Source organism: Electrophorus electricus, chromosome 16 (assembly GCF_013358815.1).
Source record: "Electrophorus electricus isolate fEleEle1 chromosome 16, fEleEle1.pri, whole genome shotgun sequence".
NCBI classification, from domain to species: Eukaryota; Metazoa; Chordata; class Actinopteri; order Gymnotiformes; family Gymnotidae; genus Electrophorus; species Electrophorus electricus.
Genome location: NC_049550.1, coordinates 17,562,590 through 17,585,442, shown reverse-complemented (window position 1 = coordinate 17,585,442; position 22,853 = coordinate 17,562,590). Strand labels below are relative to the sequence as shown.

The window sequence follows — 22,853 nt, the reverse complement described above, 5'->3', positions numbered from 1 at the left end:
GTATGCACGAATACGTCATAAAACTCCATCGCGATGCAGTATGGACGAATGTCAAAACTGCAGTCTCGGCTCGAGTAGTTCGTTGCTTAGGTTTAAGTGTTTAGATTATGATTTGAGGGCTGTTGGGTATTATTTCAATTATTCAGGAAAACTACACAACACAGCTAACCCATTTCACACGTGTTCTTCAGTTTGGATCCTGCTTTATCAGTTCGCAAAAATATTCTTATTTTCATTTTTTAGCGCCAAATACTGTGTAAAATAAAATATTTATTATATACGATGCTAAATCCTATGCGATGCTGCTTCTGAACTAACCCATGCCCAAAGGTGGCGTTTTTGACGCACAGTATGCTGCTTTTACGCGTCCGTTCTTCTTCGGACCCCTATTGGGCGCAGAGGTTTGATTGACGTACCAGTGCAGGCACCTGAAAGCGTCACTGGGCGCGCCCACTCTGCACGAGAAGCATGAAGACAGAAGGATGGAAAGAGACAAGCACGAGAAGGCGTGAGATTCGGTTCGCGGCGTACGCACCGTTCATGTAGCATAGACCATTTGTGGTAAAATAGCGCGATAGGCTATGGTTAACCTTTACCATTAGAATGCATTGCAATTTAGTGATGATTCTGTAGGAAAACCAAAGGCGTAATTTAAGAAATGACAAAAGAATGACCGTATAGGAAAAATATTTTTCTACGCCGTTTAATTTTTTTTATCGCTCCCCAGTCTCTTCGCGTTCCCTCCCTCCTTTCCACCAGCCAAGATTCCGTTATGGTGGACGCATCTGCAACGAGAAAAACGGACACTATACCGGAGATCAAACCGCTGGACCGGTATGATTTTGGCAAAGCCAAAACCCGCGCTAGTGTGCGCTGGCTTTTGACCAAGGCGTTTGGGTCTGAAGGTAGGCCCGACTCTTCACTCCGTTTTTGTTTGTGCGACATGTGTTGAAAAGATCCGTGCTTGGCAACAGATGTGCATCAGTGGTGGTCCGGTGTAGTGGGTATTGTAGTGGGTCGTGACTGTGAGAAATAACTCGTGGATCAATCTCACGGTATATTATCTAACGAAAAACGGGCCGTTTCAGCGGGGACTGGCGTGCCCACGGGGATGCGAATGTGACTGGCGCAGCGCTCCTTTGCACAAAGCCGCTCAAACGTGAAAGCTGGCTCGATACAGACGCGTATTGTAACAGGTTTGAGGGATGGCTTTTCACGCGAGATTTGTTCAGATAATAATAACCTTAAGAAAGATTGAGGTAATTTCATAAATTCATGTGATGTAACGAACGAACGGCCGGTTTCTCATTCATAGCGCTTGTTAGGTGATGGGTGGCATCACAAGAGTCGCCGGTGCAGGATCGTATTGGTTAAGAAGGGGCAACGCGTGATGAATAAAGACTGATTTCACGGCAAGAAATTATTTATACTGCGTCGAACCTTGGTCGTCATGTCCTTTTGTCGCGGACTGAAAATAAACGGTAGATGTGTCACAATCTGGGTTAGTGTGTCAAAAGGACATACATGTTCACTTTCAGCGAGTTATTATATTGCCAACGCCTACGCTATCTCAGGTTATGGAAAGCCAAAGTGATCAAAATTCGCCTCAAAAGAAACGCGTTTTTTGTAAAACTGCGAAAAAAAGCGGAGTTTTACACGATTTTACGCAGCAAAATACGCCGTTATTTTTCACTACGCCGTAAAATTTGCCGCAAAAAATGCCGTATTTTACGGGGAGCTGTCAGTTTAAAATTTCTTTAAAAACACTGATTTTTGGGTGAGTTTGTTTATTTTTGGGATTCACATATGTTAATTCACTTGATAATTATATATTAATAAGTTAGTCATCCAGCTAGCTAGTTTAGTAGACCTAGGAGTAGTGACCATGGTTAGATACTTCAGACATTGTACTTTAAATGGGCAATTGACTAGTTAGTTAGCTAGCAAAATTTCCTACAGCTGGAAGGTGGCAAAGAGGAACTTCATTTTGTGTTGTAGGTGGATACAGAATGACAGCACTTGACAATATGGGACCCATTGTAATTCAATCAAAAATTAACGAGGTAAGGGCCACTTTAAACAAGTTAATGACTGAGTCTGTTAAACTGGTAAAACACTAACCAGAGACAGCTAACTGACAATTGGCTACAAAACAAAGCTCACCTAAAGGAGTTATAGTTGGCCTGTCATGAATTGTTTCTAGCACTAGACTGACAGCAAGTTTGTCAACTTGTAGGAACGAATGCACATTTGTGTCAAAATGATGGCTAGCCATCAGAGTTGTGGGTTAGAAGTGACATCAAAATGAATTCAAAAGGGATGCCAAACAATCAATATGCATAACAGCACTATTGGTCTTGGAATATCCCAGTTGTGTACACTTGTGTTCTTGCTCCAAGTCTAGCACTGGGCAGTTGGTACACTGTCTCAAAGTTTCAAGAACTGCCTGGTCACAAAGCTTCTGAATTTATTTGGTTATTCAAGCTTGAGCTGTGTCTGTCTTCAATGGGTGCTACTGAGCATTTCCATCTTAGAAAATGGTTAAGAAATAGCCTTGTTCTTTAAAAACTACAGTTTTTAAGAGGAAAAAATAATTGTATTTATGGCAATGATCTAAAATTAAATTTTGTACAGGCCTTGTGATGTTGAGAGAATCTATAAAATGTCATTTTCTCATTCATTCTAGTTCACTTGGCTTGTCTGTTCATTTTCTGAGTTATAAAAACATTACCATGTGGATGGGTTTTTTGTTTTTTGTTTTTTTAAGAATGTTTGTGTGCCCTCATTTTGTTTTTCGGTTTGTCTCCCATTCTATGTGCTGTTCACTCGTGTGTTCTTGGTCAGATTAGTTTATACCACAGTGGAGTCACCTGCTGTGCTTGAAAACAAAGGCCTCACTTGTATGATCACTCACCTGCTTGAAGAGCTGGAGATTTTAGTAGTTAGACCACCATCAGCAGCAGCTTTATTCTGACTGGTTTGGTGACTGTCATCTGTGCACTCCAACTAAAGCAGTTTCACCCTCTGACATAGCTGTGATGGACTTAATTCTCATTGTCATTAATGACTAAGCTTCTCTGTCCATTTTTCCTAATGTTACTAATTACAGTATGTGCCCATATTTTCTTAAATTGGCTTCTAACTCTGTGTTGTTTTTTTGTTTGTTTGTTTTTTTTTTTTTTTTTGGGGGGGGGGGGGGGGGGGTTGTATTGCTTGTGATCTCATGAAATTTAAGTGGATATAAATGAAATAAACCAATTTTATTACCATGAGGAGTCTGTTTACTCAACTTTCCTAATACATTACTGATTACTCTATGCTCCTGTCTTTTATTTAATTGGCTCATAACTCAAATTGCTTTTTTGATAACATCATTGATAACATCCAGATTCAGGTTAATCCATGTAGAAGTCCTCCCAAAGTGCCATGTAAGATGGAATCAAAAATAATTATAACAATCATTTAGTGTTTCATTTACTGTTGAAATGTCAGGGTCAGTGTTGACATATTTTGAGATCCAGTCTGATCCCAAAGTGGTTTATCATATACTACAATAAATATGACTAGCCTCATCACTTCAGGATGGTGACTGGCAGTGGTCGATCACACCTGCTCTTGAGATGCAGTTCTAGGTACCTGTGATGAATGGAACCTGGCTTGTTCAGGCATTGTCAAAATCAGTAATGTGATCCAACCACCAATCTAACCAGGTATACTTTTTTTAAATACTCTCTAAGATATAGATAACTAATTTTTATTGTAATATGGCAAATGGCCATAGTCAGATATATCTAAGGGATTGGAAAGTATGGCAATGTGGCAGGTAATAGTACTATGACCCAGTATTGACAACAGCTTCCTAAAATGGGGGTGGGGGTTGTAGTTTCCATATATTTTAAACTCATCTGTTAACCTTCTCTAGTGATTGAGGAAGGACATTCTAATATATCTGTTTCTTGGCAGGAGTGAATGGTGGTTTAGTACTAGACACTTTGTTTTGTACATTTTCATACATTCATATATTCCTTTTATTGGTTTAGTTCATGTGTCTTGAACTTTGTGTGTTTGGCTCACACCCTGGCAGGATGCATCACATACAGAAGACTATAAATGTAAACTAGCATGGATCTCCACTTCTACTGCACTGACTCCAGCCTGACTTCCCTGCTCTTTTTCAGCCATCTTTACAGACCCATTCCACATCAGGCTATTCTCAACTTACCACATTTCTTTGCAAACCTTTAGATAAATGTTAAACTCTGAAGTGGTGGGGGAGACAGCAATCCTTCAATTATCAAAGTTGAGTGAAGCAAACGGGTAAGCTTGCTCATGTATCATTCAGTTCAAACTTACTTTTATAGTATTTTTCATTACAGGTGCCATCACAAACCCGTTGTGAAAGATTCAAAGATTCAGAAGTGGATCTCATCTTCCAGTAGACACCAGATATCACAAGCAATAGAAAAAGCAATTTGAGTTAGAAGCCAATTTAAAAAAAGATGGCAGCATACAGTAATTAGTTATGTATTCGGAAAAATAGACATAGAAGCTTAGTCATTAAGCAGAAATCTTTATTAAACAGAAGAGACCAAGAAGTAATGTGAGAGCATGACTGAGGTCATCTAAAGAGTGACAATGAGAATTAAGTTCATCACAGCTATGTCAGAGGGTGAAACTGCTTTAGTAGGAGTGCACAGAGGACAGTCACCAAACCAGGCAGAATAAAGCTGCTGCTGCTGCTGGTCTAATTAGTAAAATCTCCAGCCCAGTTTTTCAGTCTCTTCACGTGGGTGAGGCCTTTGTTTTCAAGCACAGCAGGAGTCTCTGGCACATGCAGGTGACTCCATTGTGGTAGGCACTAACCTAACCAAGAACACATGAGTGAACAGCACATAGAAAGAGAGACAAACAGGAAAACAAATGAGGGCACACCAAACAAACATTCTTTAAAAAAAAAAACACATTGTAATGTTTTTATAACTCAGAAAAAGAACAGACAAGCCAAATGAACTAGAATGAATGAGGAAAGGACATTTTACATAGTGTCATGGTTGGTCATTCCTTGCTTCCATAGTTTCCCTGTCTTGTGTAGTTTAGTTCCATACCGTAGTTTCGTTTTCTCCACCCCTCGGTTGGTTTTCCCACACCTGTTCCTCATTTCTAATCTTGTTAAGTTCATGTATTTAAACCGTGTCTTGTAGCGTCTGTTTTTGCTGTTCATTGAATGGATCTAAGTCTGGATGTTTTTGAAAGCCTGTATCTGTATGTATATATGTTTGTACTTTGTGTTTATTGAAGCCTCTGTGTATCCTAGTCTGTATGTTTATCCTAGCCTTTGTGTTTCTTAATCTCTGAGGTTTTCCTAGCCTCTGATATAGCCTGTTTTGACAACTACAACTCATTTTATAGATTCGCTCAACATCACAAGGCCTGTAGAAAATTATTTTAGATTATCATTGCCATAATTACAATTATTTTTTTCCACAGCTCAAGCTTGAATAACTGAATAAATTCAGAAGCTTTGTGACCAGTCAGTTCTTGAAACTTTGAGACAGTGTACCAACTGCCCAGTGCTAGACTTGGAGCAAGAACACAAGTGTACACAACTGGGATACTCCAAGACCAATAGTGCTGCTATGCATATTGATTGTTTGGCATCCCTCTTGAATTCATTTTGATGTCACTTCTAACCCACAACTCTGATGGCTAGCTAGCCATCAAGTTTGAGACAAATGTGCATAAAAAACACCGTTTTTGAGCGCTTAAAGCAACATTTTTTTACCACGTTATACACTGACATATAAACGCTGTAAAATACTGGCATTTCTAAAGGTTTTTGCGACGTATTCTACTGCGCAAAGTCGTCCAAAAATTCGGGGAAAGCGGCGAAAGCGTCTTTACAAATAAAACGTTTCGTTCGGGGCGAATTTTGATCACTTTGGCTTTCCATATCCGGTAGGCCTGGAGCCGCGCACATTCGACCGAACAAACCCTCGTGAACAATTAATGACACTAGGCTATATAAGACTTTCTACACTTTATCTAACCTCTAAACGTTTGTAATAAGCGTCTGAATATACGTCTTTATCTAATGTAACAATGTTAAACGCGCGTTTTAAAAGACAGCAAAGTGGAAATGTATTAAAACGACCGTTGCCATAACGTGGGACAACCTATCAATATTAATCGTAGTTCGTAATTACTCTATAATTCTCTGGGTTTCTGTCGGTTTGTCTCTTAAATCCTTTGTGTAATGTGGAGGATGGCAAAACTCTTAAGAATTAAATCTGAAGAGCATTCCAGAAAGACTTTACTAACAAGTGACATTACTAACAACCATGGAATAAATACACAAAGACTTACACTGACATTAATGACAAGCATGGAGCAAGAACATGACTGGAGTTTACAGCATGTACATAGTGACATGTATAAATTGTCAAGAGGTTGTTGGAGAGAGAGATTGTTAATGGTAACATTATGGATAAATGTACAAGTAAGACTATATTTAGTATACACTAATTTACATACACAGTGCAAAAAAACATACCTTTGCAAAGGTGAATTAGTTCTCAAACTAGAGGTGGAGATGACCATATGAGGGTGGAATAATTCTAGTGACTCCCTTAGTCACATGTATATGGGAGCCAAATCTGAACAGATTGTTTTAGTTCATGTTTTCATTTTGTTTTACCTCATGCTGTCAGGCCACTACCTGGTTGGTAGGATCTCAAATATATACACAAGCACTGAAAAAGTCACTTTTCATATGTCTTCTTTAAAAAGAGTTTTGTGTTTAATAGTCACATAAAAACATATTCAGCAATTAACTTTCTTCCAAACCCCAGGGCTGTCCTGGAAGAAGAAACTTTCAGGGCTCAGCTCATATCATCCAGGCTTTGAGCCCTGAATGAAAACACACACTGCTATACAAACATTCTGTCTCTCTCTTATACATGCATGCCAACCATCGTACACACACACACACACACACACACTTTCTTCCAACTTCCAGTGTGTAATTTGGTTTGATGAAAGATCAGCTCAATCACACAGTCACTTTATAAAATAATGACTACTTGTAGACACATGAGACATCCATCCATCCATCCATCCATCCACTTTCTCTCCCTCCCTCTCGTCGTCTTTCTCTATCTTGCTCTCTCCTTCTCTCCTCACTCATACCCCTCTCTCTCTCTTTCTCTAGACAGTGTTCCAGCAGATCTCAGGGACTCTCTGACTGGTGATCAGTATGGGGAAGGAGTCAACCCTGCTTTGGTGGCCTCCATGGTGTCCTGTGAGCTGTACTGCCGTGCCTACCCCTCTCTCCTGAAGCAAGAGCTACAAACACACTCTCATACACCCTCCAGTTCCTCGGGTCCCCCTAGAGACCACAGAAGTCTGCTGCAGCTCCTTCAGCAACAGGGCCTGCCTGTGACACACACACAAACACAAAAACCCGTCACAGACGTACAGCTCACGAATAAGCCCATCAACATGGTGAGCACTGCCCTATGAGTGTGTGCGTGTGTGTGTGTGTTGTGGGACAGGGTGGTCCCTGCCTGTACTTATTTGGACATATTTACCATACTTTATTATGAAAACTCAGTTTCATTTGTATATCACTTTTGACGACAGTCATCACAGAGCTACTGTTTTTGGATGGGAAAGTGTATGTGTGTGGAAATGTTTGGGTGTCTATATGTGTCCATACCTGAATATGTGTGTTTGTGCCAAGAGGGAAAAAAATAGTGTGAATCGAACATTTTGATTTTTGTGTGCCAGATTTGAGCTGTTCCATGATATTCTCAGTCTGCATTTAATTGCAAATGTTCTCCATGTTATCTGACTCTCTGCTCTGATTGGTTGCAGGGAGCCCATCTGGCTGTGATAGATTCACTGATGTCACTGGCTGCCATGGAGACCATGGGTGTGATTAAGATGGCTAAAGAGGCGAATCAGTTTGGGCATGGGACCAGCTGGGAGAATTCTCTTCTCTTCTGGATCAACAAGGTTTTTCTAGAGCCTGAAGTCTGGAACTGGATCTAGCTCTTCTGAATAGGGAACATTAGACCATGATGTAGACAACCAGCAGGGAACTTCCATATCTAGAACAGCTCTAGATTTACAGTGAGTGGGAGTGTGGGAAGGAAATCGGTTTCTCTCACTTTAATATGTGTTTGATTTACAGTTGATTCAGAAGCTGAGGGAAAGAACAGAGGCAGAAGAGCAGCAAAAGACAGAGCCATGTACAGCCTTACAGCCAACGCAACCCTCAGTAAATACACGCGCGCACACACACACACGCACTCATACACACGCACTCATACACACACTTACACACACACACACACACACACACACACACACACACACACACACACACTCACACACACACAAAGGAAGGGCAAAGATCAGCCTTACAGCCAACTCAACCCTCAGTAAATACACACACGCACACACTCACACACACGCACTCATACACACACTTACACTCACACACACACACACACACACACACACACATTCACACACACATACACTCTCACACACACATACACTCTCACACACACACACACACACTCTCATACACACACACTCTCACACACACACAAAGTATTCTTGTTACTAACACTTTTCATCATGAACTCTAAGACCTCTCCTTTCTCTGTTTGTTGCTCTTGCTTTTGTGTGAAACAGTGTCCCACACGCTGGTATTGGAAACTGGTCCCAGTGAGTAATCAGTGATGTCGTACACACACACACACACACACACACACACACACTCTTTCTCTCTCTCCCTGACCTTGTTCCACTGCTGTGGTATCAGTGTATAAAGCACAGGCAGCTTACGTGTGCAGTAAAGGGAGAATGTGAAAGGTGTTGAATTCAGCTCAAAAACTGAAGGAGGAAATTTTGCTGAAATAATACATATCTATAATAATCAAACCATAGCTTCAGTAAACAAACTCAAGATTTCTCCAATCACACCAGAGCTTCTGTTTTTTTTACACCTTAGATTAGCCTTTCAACCACATTGTCATCCATATCTCCCTCTATCTCTGTCTCTCTGACTCATCTGTCTGTTCATCTCCCTACCTCCCTCTCTCTGACTCATCTATCTCTCTTTATCTCTCTCCCTCTCTCTCTGTCTCTCCACCTGTCTCTCTCTCCATCTTGGACTCAGAGTGCCCTGCACAGGGTTATGCTCCTCCAGCTCTGACACACTCTGAAGAGTTCTGTCATCCAGGCCTTAGCTAGATGTGCTGGATAAAAGCCAGGCACGCTTTACTGTAGTCAGCTTGAGGACTGGAGAGATTTTTTTTTCTTCTGACTCATCTTTTCTGATCCTTAGCTAGTCCTTTTTCTCCCAATACATCACATTTTTGTCTTTCTCCTGAAACACAGAATCTTTAATGTAAGTTTGTATTTGTGTTGCGTTTTGCATAGAGTTTGTATTGTACTTTGAAATCACCTTTGCTGTATTCAACATACTTTTAGTCTTGTAGTCATGGTAACTTGTTTGTTACTGTGGAGCAAGGTGGGCATCACATATGTGCCTTACCAGAAGCATTCTGACTAGTTACTGGAATTCGATTTCCTTATCAGAAGCATTCTGATTGGTTACTGGAATTTGATTTCCTTAACAGAAGTATTCTGATTGGTTACTGGAATTTGATGGATATGTATAGCAATGACTTTTCATTTCATTGTTACAATGTGATTTGCCACCTCACCATTCTTAATTCTCCTTTGACCAATCAGAACCCCTGTATCACCACTTATTTCTTAACCCTCAGCCAATTAAATGAAGGGTTTCCACTGTAAACCTGCCTAGACTTTTCAAAAAAGTTTAATAGGAAATTTGATAGATGCTGCAGCATGCGGAATCTCTCCTAAGACTCCGCCCCTTGCTGATTTTGCTCCTCCTCTTCCTGGTGCAACTGTGTGTGTGTGACTCTGGTTGCCTTGGCGACAGTTGCCGTGGCATTTACACATGTCCTCCTCTCTCTGCCATCCTGCATCCAGCATGCCATTGCGTTTTGTTTGAAGGAGTCGGGGAAAAAACCTCCTGTGGTAATGTATAGACCAGCCTGCTGTCTCCATGACAACACCGCACACACCGCTCTGTCCTCATGGATGGGTGGTGGCTCCAACTCTCTTTTTTTTTGCTCTCATCATTCCCTCTCAGCGCTCTGTCTTTCTCCCTCGCTTTCTCATCTGTCTCACCTATTTCTTTCACACACAGATAGACACACACACCTACTCTTTTGCTCACTTTTCCTTTCTCTCTCTCCCATACACACACAGATACACACACTCCCAGTCTGCAGTCATTTAATTACTCATTGTTGTTCGTTCACATTTGTTAACGTAATAACTGGTGTTCTGTGTCCTGGTCTGTTAAGCCTGACCTCCACACTCTCATCTTGTGTTATTTCAATTTGGCAATGGTTGATTCTCCATTTTGAGGCCTTTCTTTGACTTTATTTCTCTGCATTATTTAACAGCTTCTTGGAAGTAGAGTTAGATCATAGGTCACTCTGTGTGGCTTTTGATTTTTAGTTGATATTAACTTAAAACTAAACCAGAATTCACTTCATTTTATAACTTGCACAACTTCACTAATTTGTTTTGACAGTGTTCTTTTCTACTTAATCTCTGAATCACTCATGCCATGTTTCCAATGCCTGCATTTTCATGGCTTGGCCACTGGATGGCGAGCTTGAGTGAGCTTGTGCTTCACAGCCACACACTTCATCAGCATTCAGAAATATTGTTTCCCTCTCAGTTCTCCTCCTACAGTCTCTCTCACTGCACATCCATCACCCTATAGCTATGGCTCCGTCTTGCTGCTGTCCTGTGTGTGTGTGTGAGATTTGATTTGAGCTTCTATAACCTCTTGGCTGGCTTCAGAGATTGTGCTGTCCAGTTGTTTTTCTTCAGTGTTTGATGTGATTGAGTGTGTTGATATATTAATATTTAATGTGAGTGTGTTTTGCAGCAAAATGGCTTTAGTTAACAGTAGCCTAAATCTACTATAACCCCTACCTGTCATAGGAGCGATTCCTGTTGCACTGTTAAATACATTCAGTGGATCATATTAAGTGTTGTTTCTTTTGAACAGGTTCAATTGGCTCACATGATCAATTGAATATAAACTGAATGTTAAAACATAAGAGCTGCTTATCCTGACGAGTGACTCTTTGAACAAACTCAGTCAATCAGGTTCAAATGAATACATAAATGAATCTGATTCACTGAGGTGACACTATTTCAACATTTGAATAGCAATTTTCTAACTTTGTGCTCTCTCTCTCTCTCTCTCTCTCTCTCTCTCTCTCTCTTTCTCTCTCTCTTCTTTATCTGTCTGAATCTGTCTTACACACTCTGTCTCTCTCTCTCCCCGCTCAGATCCGATACAGGAAGGATAAAGTGCAGTCTAAGCAGACTCCTACCTTTCCAGTCATATCAGGCGTGAAGGATCTTTCTAATGGCTGTGCTATCGCTGCAGCTGTACACTTCTACTGCCCCCAGATGCTGCCCCTGGAGGGTAAGGGAACACGCACACACACACACACGGCCACAGGTGAGTCAACACACCACAGCAGTCCACAAATGCAGGCATGTTCTCATCATGTCTGTGTCTCTGTTCTAGATGTGTGTTTGAAGGACACGATGACGGTAGCAGACAGCCTGTATAACCTGCAGCTTGTCAGAGAGTTCTGTGATAGCAGCTTAAAGGGCTGCTGCCCCCTAGTGTTGGAGGACCTCCTCTATGCCCCAGCCATATTACGGGTGACACACACACACACACAATAATAATAATAATGTCATTCATTGTTACACAGCATATATTGCAGCGTCCACCTTAGCCAAAAGTGATGCTCTTGCTTTTTGTTACTGTTTCAAATAACTGGACTGACCTATACCCTTTAGGTGAATATCATGTGCTTCCTGTCTGAGCTACTGGCAGTGTTTGAAGTGCAGAAGCCAGATTTCATTAAACCACTACACATCCTAGACCTTACAGGTACAAACACACACACACACACACACACACACACACACACACTCACACACGTAACTGCTATATTTGAAGTGTAAATATTACACAAACTAAGCAGCTAAATCTCAACCTGAACCTGACTCTAAACCTAACCAAAAACCAAGTTCTAAATCTAATCTTAACCACAGACATAAGTACACATACTTACACTCTGTGATCGTTTCTTAGATGCTTCTGGTCTGGAGGACGGCACCAGCCCTGTCAGGTAAAATATCTCAGAATAAACTTCATTTCCCAGTATACATCCTGGCATTTATCTCACTGGGTTGCATTGTGGGAATTGTTGTTTGCTGTTGTTTGCTGTTTCAGTGGCTCCCCTTTCTTATTTAAGCAACCCCTCCTACCCATCTCATCGCCTGCATCTCCTGGGGGAGGAACAGGTGAGGATGCATGCTGGGATTTGTGTAATGGAGGGCTGAGATTTATAGTTTGTGTTTTGCAGTTCTGTGTGTGTGAATAATTCATCACGCTTTTTGCTGTGTTTGCTCAGAGGGCCGTGGTTGGAGGGCAAAACAGATCAGGTACTCTTGGCGATCAAGTCTTCACATTCATTCTCAAACTTCACATGTAAAACATTCAATTTTAGTCTTGTATGCATAGTTAAAAGTTGGGTCCACTAGAAACCCATTACATAACATTTACTAATGACATACTGATATAACTAATGCATTTACTAATATGTTGATATGATAGATTTTTTTAAACCTGGTTACAATTAAATTTTTTAAATGAATTTTATCCCCACTCCAACTTTCTTTTCGATCTCTACACCCCCCCCCCCCGCCACCTCTCTCTCTCTGTCTCTGTCACTCTCTCTCAGCCGTCCTCTTTCTGCTGTAGCTTTTAGCATTCCTTTCCCTTTGGACAGTGATGTTGATGTCGTCATGGGCAACCCGCTCTTCCGCTCTGTGAGCTCTGACAGCCTCACCATGGGGACTAATCCTGCCACTTATGCACCCCCAGAGGATCTGAGTAAACTGATTGGTCAGGCCCCACTGGGGGAGTTACCCACCATTGAGGAAGCTTTACAGGTCATCCACACAGGTCATTCTGTGCGGAGCGAACCACGACAGCGGCCAGAAGGGGCACCTGCAGGCTTCTACCTCCATTGCCCCAATGAAGACAAGGCCAGACTGAGCAGCTCTGCCCCTTGTCACTCAGGGCTGATGTATCGACCAATTGGAGGTGGTTTTGATGGCAACGGCAGACGAGGCGGTGGTGTCAGAAGGATGGCAGACTCCTCTAGAGATGATGACTCTGTTCTCCGAGATGGAAGCATAGATTCGGATGCCTCTGAGGAGTTCTCCAAAAGCTCCACATCCAATCCAGGGACCCCCGCCAATGGCCCCAACGGTGCCCGTATGACAAGCTTTGCAGAGCGCAGGAAGAAGCTTCCAGAGTCCCCGGTGACATCCAGGGCTCGGGAACAGGACGAGCCTTTGAGCCCAGGGATGGTGAGTCCGGTGGGGGTAGCAGAGGCTCAGGAGCTGGGTGTGCGTCTGGAGGAGAAACGCAGGACCATTGAAGCCCAGAAGAGGCGGATCGAAGCAATCTTCACCAAGCACAGACAGAGGCTCGGCAAAAGTGCTTTCCTGAAGCTGCAAAGGGAGCAGGGAGAGGGCGGGGCCAGGGACAGGGTGGGAGAAGAGGCGGAGTCACTCAGTCTAGATGAGAAGCTAACTCGCATGGAGGAGGAGCTGAGGAAGGAAGAGGAACGAGAGAACAAGGAGGAGAGGAAGAGGGAGAACAGCAATGACCAAGGGAAAGAAAAGGACTGGCCAAAAGGAAATGTAGAGGAGCAGGGCAATGACAAAGTCCCTCCCAAACTGGAGAAGCAGGTAACGTTCTCAGTGGATTCCAAAAAAGAGCCAGAGAAAGAGCCACCATTGGTTGAATATAATGAGGCGGTGTCAAAATTAAGCTCTGCCTTACAATCTCTACAGAGGGACATGCAGCGACTCACAGAACAGCAGCAGAAACTGATGGGAAACAAAACTACACTTACAGCCAAAACCATACCTTCTAAAAAGACCCCGCCTCCGAGCAAGGCCTGGGTCATACCAGCCAGTCTGAAAAGTGCAAAAACTCCAGCAACACCCCCTCACCTTTCCCGTGAGTCCACGTGTGAACTCTCCCCCTCGGGTTCACCATCACGAATGAATGACCGCAAATCCCCCAAATCACCCGCACTCACCTCGCCTCGAAAGCCCCACCGTCCCAACTCTAAGAGCCCCAAACGGCAGCACCAGACACGCCCGTGCGACCTCAGTTTCCCACCCCTCACCCGTGTCCTGGCACCCACCCAGAACGTCGACACCCTTCCCCATCTGCGGCGCGTGTCCCCCAGCCAGTGCCAGGTGCAGACCAGCTCCTCACTACGGCTCGGCGGCCCACGGACCCCACTGGAGCCTGGACCTCCTGTCATTTCTGTCCCAGCCCAGGACAGCACGTCAGAGTCGGGCTCCAACAGCGATCACACTCCTCTCTTCACCCTTGAGCTGGAGGCTGGCCCTCCTGCACCCCCTACTGGTAAATACTTGCAATGGCAATGACTGACCTTGAGAAGTCCTCCATAAGTATTGGTAAAAAGAGAAAACTATTATTTTGTTGCTAATTAACTGTAAAGGGCTTCTACAAAGTTCTAATTATAATATAATAATAATGTAGCAGAATATACATCCCAGCATTGTTAAACCTTGTACATTTGGTCATAATAGCTTTTACAAGTAGACTATCAGCAATGATAATGCTATGGTAATGGTAATAATTTCAGAGGGCCACAGAAGTTTTAAACCCACCTGAGTGGGACTACATTTGTCTCTAAAATACTTATGTTTTAGTTTCAATGATGCTCACCAAAATCATGTTTAAATTGTTTGGCAAATTTTCACTTGAAGGAATATGAAGAAATATAGAAACTGTTGAACCTTACATGAGACATATGTAACTTTATGCATATATAATCGTACATTACATAATCAGGTCTAATACAGGTCTAACTTTATGCAGGTGGAACCTTATGTAGATGGAAACTTACGCAGGTGGAACTTTATGTAGGGTTAACCTTATGTATATGTAACATCATGCAGGTGTAACCCTATGCAGGTGTAACGTGCATACATAACCTTATGTAGTTGTGTCCTTATGTAAGTGTAAACATTCACAGGTGTAACCTTATGCAGTTGTAGCCAAAAAGTATGGAAGAGCGACAATTGGAATTGGTGTAGGTATTGGTGTGTGTTTTTTTCAACTGTTGGTTTTGTATTCTGGTGTTGTAAGTATTTTCCTAGTGGGAATTTTTAGGGTTTTTTTTCTTTTTAATTCAGTATTCATTTGAAAAACCAAAACATCTGAATCATTTGCTTTTGGTTACCAAGGTTACTGAGTTACTGCTTTTGGTTACTGAGTTAGTGGTTGTGATGTAAAATGTTTATATCATTGTTAAGCATATGTAAAGAGGATAAGAGCCATGTACACTCACTGATACGTTGTCCTTTTGCTCCAGGCCAGGGTCCTATGAGTGCAGGTGGGGGCAGTAGTTCTGGTGCCCCATCTGAGTGCTCATTTGAGAGTGACCTGCTCCTCAGCGCCCCCATCAGGCAAGATGAGGGAGACACAGATCAGGAGCCTTTGGATATTTTTTCCTCAGACTCCATGAGTGACCAGACAGAGACTGAAAGTAGAATAGGAGTTGCTCTCTACGTCAAGGTGTGTGTGTGTGTGTGGGGCTCTATACCAAATTCATGGCTGTGAAGATCACAATACGGACAGTGAAATCGTGTGTGTGTGTGTTACAGCAGCCTCTCTCAGAGGAGGAGATGGCCTTGAAGAGAGCTCTGCTTCTAGAGCGTCAGCAGAGGAGAGCAGAGGAAATCAAGAGGAAGAGAGAGAACAGGCAAGGCACACACTGAGGCGCACACACACACGCACACACACACACACAGGCGCACACACACACACACACACATACACACACAGGCACACACTGAGGCGCACACACACGCACACACACACACACAGGCACACACACACACACACACACACACACACAGGCGCACACACACACACACACACACACAGGCGCACACACACACACACACACACACACACAGGCACACACACACAGGCACACACAGAGTCACACACACAGTTATAGACACCAACGCATATGTATTAAATCTCTCATCTTTGTCCAACAGTCGACCATGCTCTACTGAAGACCTCCGTCAATCTGTGACTCCGCCCCTCTCTCAGTCTCTGCCCACCACACACACCTTTCCTGCACCAGCCCAGGCCACACACCAGGCCACACACCAGGCCACACACCAGGCCACACCCCAGGCCACACCCCAGGCCACACACCAGGCCACGCCCCAGGACACGCCCCAGGACACACCCCCTGGCACACCCCAGCGGCGAGGGGTGTTCACAAAGGCGGAGTATGCACGGCGACAGCAGCTGAAGATTATGGCTGACTTGGAGAGAGTGCTAAAACAGAAACCGGCCCAGCGCAACAGCAAAAAACACACACCCAACAAAAGCAACCCCCCCACAAACTCACCACGCAAACAGAAAGCAGGCAAGTATACACACACACAATCGCACAAAAAACATACCCAACCAAACTAACTCACACACACTCATCACATACAAAGAAAAAGGCTTATACACACACACACACACACACAAACACGTGCACACACACACACCCATTAAAACCAACATATCTTAAATGGAAACAGGTAACACACGCACGCTCTTTTTTCCTCTCTCATACACACACAAATAGAAAAAAAAAACTGTATTTTGTTATGCAAGCATAGAAAAATATGTCCCTGCCTTTGATAAATGATAAATACTCTCTTCTTTTAATGATACTCTTTTAATGATTAACACTTTTCTCTCAGTGATAAATGCTCTCCTCTCTTTCCCAAATTGATAGCTGCATCATCTGAAGGCACGCAGTCTGACAGTCACCTGCTCAGAGACAAACCAGCATGGTATTTCACCTTTCCTCCTTTTTTAACATTTTTCTGTCCAGCTTTAGTAGTCTCTTTATTTTTCAAGACCTCAAGTCTTTTTTCTTTCTTCAATCAGTATCTCAGATTCGCCTTCCAGGCTGATGTCGCCAGCCCATCTGTCCAATCAGAATGGAGATAAGGACTGGGAAAATGGCTCTAATGCTTCCTCGCCAGCATCTGTCCCAGAATACACTGGTACACATGACCAGAAACATGCTAATGTGATGCTGTGCATTTGTATGTTTTGTGTTGTTAATGTGACAAAAGCTCATGGATGCCAAGTATGGCAGAGAAGCTCTGAGGAGTCAGATCTCTAGGGGCAACCATGACACTCAACAACCCGCACGACATGACCTATCATACATGCATTTTACTACTGTATCTACTACTGGGTGTTACTGTTGTGAAAACTGAGCTTGGCGATATAATAGATACTTATAAACAGCACCACCTAGTGGCAGCAATTATGTTTACCGTCATGTATTTTTCAACTTAACCTCAACACTTCAGTAAACCTGTGAACAGTAAGGTTTGTGTGTTTTCAGGACTGTTCAACAGTACAGTTTGGGTTTGTGTTTTCAGGACTGTTCAATAGTACAGTGTGTGTGTGTGTGTGTGTTTTCAGGACTGTTCAACAGTAAAATGTGTGTGTTTTCAGGGCCTAGACTGTTCAAGGAGCCCAGTTTGAAATCTAACAAGTTCATCATCCATAATGCCTTGTCCCACTGCTGCTTGGCTGGCAAGGTTAACGAGAGCCAGAAGAACAAGATTATGGAGGTACTGCACACACCACACACACCATGCATCATACCGCACACACTCAATCACACCATACACACATACACCTCTCTAGGTTATCACACTCATACTCCAGCTGATAATTGAGTAGGTGTTCTCCAGGCCTCAGACTGCTGCTGTGCACAAACTCCAGGAACCCAGGGTTGGTTACTGGGCTCTGCCCTTCCCCTGGCTCCGCCCAGAGCCCCTTCCTTGGCTCCGCCCCAAACCCATTCCCTGGCTCTGCCCTGATTCCTTTAGGTAACTCTGCCCTAATCCCTTTCCAAGTATTCGTGCTGATTTGTGATTTGTGACTCTCCAATACAGAAGTCTTCCTTCAGCCCTTCACACACACACACACACACACACACACACACACACACACACACACACACACACACACACACACACCCATCAAACTGTGATGATATAATTCTTCTCAACACAGTTTTCTAATCCTGTTTCCTAGGAGATGGAGAAAAGCTCAGCCAATCATTTCCTGATCCTCCTTCGTGATGCTAACTGTCAGTTTCGTGCCATCTACACCTTGGACGGCCAATCAGATGAGCTGCAGAGGTTGTGTGGTGTCGGCCCACGTGTCATTTGCTGTTCCGCCATGGAGGCCATCTACAAATACAGCTCAGACAGGAAGCAGTTCAGCGTGCTGCCGTCTCGCACCGTGAGCATGAGTGTTGATGCTTTCACTATCCCCGCCCACTTATGGAACACCAAGAAGCATGGCACCCCCAAAAAAGCAGCCACACCTAAATAGGACTGAGCACATCACCAAAAACAGGCATGCCCGAATAAATGAGACCATACCCCCAAACAGAGCAGCTGCTCCCAGAATGAAGATGATGTTTTTGGGACAGGAAACAAGGTCTGCTAAAATGAACAAAACCCAAACTCTTTTATGGACAGTCCTAATTGGGTGAAGTATTGTTTTGCCAGCATCCCATATGATCAGCACTTGCTACACACAGTGAAAATATCCCTCAAACAAAGCTGTGTAAAACTTCCAAAACCAAACTCCCATAACCAGGCTCCCAGACCTATTACAAACACAAATCCAAAACCAAGCCTGAATGGACCAAGGTTTTCACGGTAAGAGACCACCCTAATTGCATGTGAATGGTAGAATTGCAGCATGAGCATTCATAGCAAGGGCCAAACCACTCAAGCACTTATAGGGAGGCCAAGCTTGTTTAGATACCCTCCAAAAATATTAATATATTCACTGCAGAGGTGTTCACAAAGACTTGTGTTGACCTTCCCTAAACATTGGCTCACTAACAAAAAGGTTCTTATGTTTTTACATTTTAAATACTGATGCCTCTTCTAACACACTCACCTTTGGCCTTAAAATCAAGCTGTTGATTGGTCAGAGGCTTCTTAGATCTAGGTGCTGATTGGTCTAGATGCTGGCTGGTTAGGAAGATTTTGAATCATCTGCTGATTGGACAAAGGACTTTAAGATCTGACTGGTTAGACAATTTTAAGATTGGGCTTGTACCCAGTTTAGAATCATATTCCTTATCTGAGCATAGTTCTCTTAGCCACATAAATCAGCTCTCCTACTCTGAATTGCTTTATGACACCTGGGCCTCTATGGTTGAGGTTTCATGTTTATTGAAATTGTCTTTTATACTTTTTTTAATTTTGACTTTTTTTTAACCCTCTGAATACATTGGATTACATAGAGTTTAAAGAGTTTTCTGTCATGTACTGAAGTTCTGGAGCTTTCATTTTTCCTCTTCTTGGATGTGTGAGGACTTTTATACATTCCAACATCTTAACACCTCATATGTAGTATGTAATGCTTGTATTTTTAAGTAATTGCAATATGTCTATGACAATTCTAGAAGTAGAACACAGAATTCCAGAAACACTGTTGGACAGTCTCCATGACGATATACACAGTTTGCAACTGTGTGTGTGTGTGTGTGCACATGTGCATATTTATGGTGTGTGTGCGTTAGTGTGCTGTCTTCAAGTTTTGGATAATATTTTGGAATGAGTCTGATTTCGGAACCTAGTATTGACTCCGAACTGAATAGCCATCTGTAAATAGTGTAAGGTTGAGTTAAAATATGTATCTCCAATCCACACTTCCCTTCTCTTCCCATATACAAAAGGTCTGTGAAATAAGAATTACATATCATACATGCTATGAACAATGCTTAAAAAATGAATATGTAGTATAGAACTAGCAAGTACATTTCACACAAAAATTATGGCTTGTTAAAGTACTTGGTACCTCATAATAAAAGCATTCATACATACAACTCTGGAAAAACCTAAATAAAAAAGTCAGTTTCTCTGGTTTTACTATTGTTAGGTATGCATTTGAGTGCAATTAATATTTTTGTTTCATTTCATAAAATTCCAAATAATAATGTCATTTAGAGCATTTATTTGCGGAAAATGAAAAATGGTCAAAATAACAAAAAGATGCAGTGTTTTCAGACCTTTAATAATAAAAAGAAAGCAAGCTCATATTTATTGTTAAACAACACTATACTAATGTCTTAACTTAGGAAGAGTTCTGAAATTATTGTTCACGTGTCTTGGCATGCTCTCTCACCAGTCTTCCACTTTGCTTGCTAAAGAAGATTTGGTTCAAGTGATCACCTAATCAGTACATCAATAAGTGGAATGAAGTGAGCCTGTGTTGGAATTCAAAATATACTGGAATGTAATGGCTGCCATTCATGTAGAGATTAAATTTTGGAGTGGTCTTTAAATTTTTTTCCAGAGCTGCAAATGAGAAAATGTTACGGTTTATGGAAGAAACCACAGTCATGTAAAAAAAATGTTTTATAGTATCCAAAATTTGTGCATTTATTTAAACATGATAATTTAGAATTTTTACAGACATTTTTTTACAAGAGCCATTCAATTACATGAGCTACTTTGAATGTGTCAACATCGAGGGTCTACAACTGTCCTATGAACGCTTCCCAAGATGGTGATGTTTTTGGACAGTCCCCGAGCTGCTGACATTTTTGTGACATTTTTGTGGGTTTTTTTGACGTTTCTTGATGGTCCCCAAACTGCATTGCTGTTCAGACATTGTACAATGGGGCAGTTTGCATGTACATTTGAAATATGTAAAACCAGCATACAGTCTCTCTGACTAAGAAGTGGTGATTTGCTGATCTTAAACCATGTCCACCTGGAAGCTCTTTGTGTATATGATGAGTAGATCACAGGAAGTGCCTGAGGCCTGTGATTCAAATGCAGCTCCTCATCCTGGTACAGAGGCACTAGAGCCTAAAACATCTCACAGCTGAAACACTCTGAATCTGCATCGTTTATGCAGGTTTATGGATGTATGTGAAATTATGCAAAATAGACCGTGTTTGCATCACCTTTATTTATCCAAATAAACACATTCATCGTTATATCATGACTGTAGTCATAACATGGTCATTTAATTACTGGAAGCACAGATAGGCCATAAGCCTGTTGATAATACAAGACCAGTCTATCTCCATGCAGTCTTCATGCTATTGCCATGCTTCTTGTTAATGTGTTAGCCACCTTAGTGTGTTACGGCCAGCTTGTGAGTTAAATCTAATGTTTTATTTATTTATTTATTATTCTCAGATGGTTTAATGTGTGATCTGATCTCTCCTGGGTCTTCAACTTTGCTTATACATATAGACACTTTACTGTTGCTATTGCAGATCTCTGATACCCTGCTCCTTTGTTCAATGGGCCTAATCTCTCTTTCTGTGCAGCATTCATTCTTAGGAAAGCCTTGTGTGTTTGTTTGTGTGTGTGTGTTTATACATGACCTCTGCATGACTGATAAAGAATTCATCAGATAATCTCAATGTTTGTTTGTTCAAGGAAACGTTCATTTAAAATGCCAATAAAATCATTTTCCAGAACATGGTTCTCACTCTGTTTCTCAAATACTAAGTTTGTGAATAATGGACTTTTTTTTTAAAGATTACTCAAATATTACTCGTGTATCCTCTGGCCGATTTCCTCTACATTTACATTTACATTTATGGCATTATCAGATGCTCTTATCCAGAGCAACTTACAAAAGTGCTTTGTCACATAAGGAGGCTCCTATATGGTGGAATGAACTTCTGCTTGCTGTCCAGACAGCAGAGTCCCTTGCAGTCTTCAAACACAGACTGAAGACCCATCTATTTGTGGAATATTTAAATGACCACTGATCCTGCACCTGTTTTGACTAACTGAAACTAGTACTTATTGTAGGGTATTGTTTATTACACTGATGCTGACCGCTCCCTTGTTGACTATCAAACTAGTACTTATTGTTTTTTGTACTTATCATTGTCTGAGATAGAGCTTATGTTATGTGCACTTCTAGGCATCAGCATTTCAACAGTTCATTGGTATATTGGACTTTAACATACATACTGGCTAGGATGTATTCTGTGACTAAGTACTGGTATACACTTTTTGGGATCAGGCCCCATTCTTATATACTGCCAATTGACACATATGCACAAAGGGATTGCATCCAGATTTTGGATCCCAACACGCGCTAAATTTTGGGACTCACTAGGGGCACTCTTGCGCTTTGTTGCCCCTCACCCCACCCAAAACCCCAGTTTTACATACAGATTTAACACCCTGAAAGCAGTCTGAGCACTGAGAAAGCTATAATCCCAAATCCAGCATGTTGAATGGTGTCATGTATGCTTCATGTGGGATGGTCATTCATTGGGATGGTCGTCCCACCTGTAGGGGGAGGTTCGTGTGGCTGTCCTGTCCACATCTGTCTCTCTGTGCATCTCATGGATCCTACTCTTAAGTATATGTGAATTGGGCTTCAAATGGATGGCAGTCAGAAAAAAGGTCAGTTCAGGGAAGGCCTAATTGGCCCCAAATCCAGTCATTCAGTGGTGCCAACCCCGAGGACAAATATGGAAGTGCCTGACCCCTAGGTGTTAAGGAAAAGGAAGTAGCTTTCTCTCACTTGTAGGGTCACAAAATTACAC

At 42.2% G+C, this 22,853-nt stretch overlaps 1 protein-coding gene across 1 annotated transcript; it reads left to right on the top strand.

Moving 5' to 3' along the window:
* Positions 1 to 495: 495 nt before the first annotated feature.
* On the top strand, positions 496 to 21,271 carry LOC113590536 (calmodulin-regulated spectrin-associated protein 3). Its single transcript, XM_035535190.1, has 21 exons — positions 496 to 905; positions 7,208 to 7,500; positions 7,873 to 8,013; positions 8,192 to 8,278; positions 8,701 to 8,733; positions 10,030 to 10,077; positions 11,416 to 11,554; positions 11,660 to 11,799; positions 11,941 to 12,034; positions 12,239 to 12,275; positions 12,380 to 12,450; positions 12,561 to 12,591; positions 12,891 to 14,599; positions 15,576 to 15,778; positions 15,868 to 15,965; positions 16,270 to 16,373; positions 16,452 to 16,649; positions 17,013 to 17,070; positions 17,168 to 17,286; positions 17,750 to 17,868; positions 18,338 to 21,271. Exons 1-21 carry the CDS (start codon positions 773 to 775, stop codon positions 18,638 to 18,640), a joined length of 4,158 nt encoding a protein of 1,385 aa, XP_035391083.1. The 5' UTR covers positions 496 to 772; the 3' UTR covers positions 18,641 to 21,271.
* The last annotated feature ends 1,582 nt before the right edge of the window (positions 21,272 to 22,853 follow it).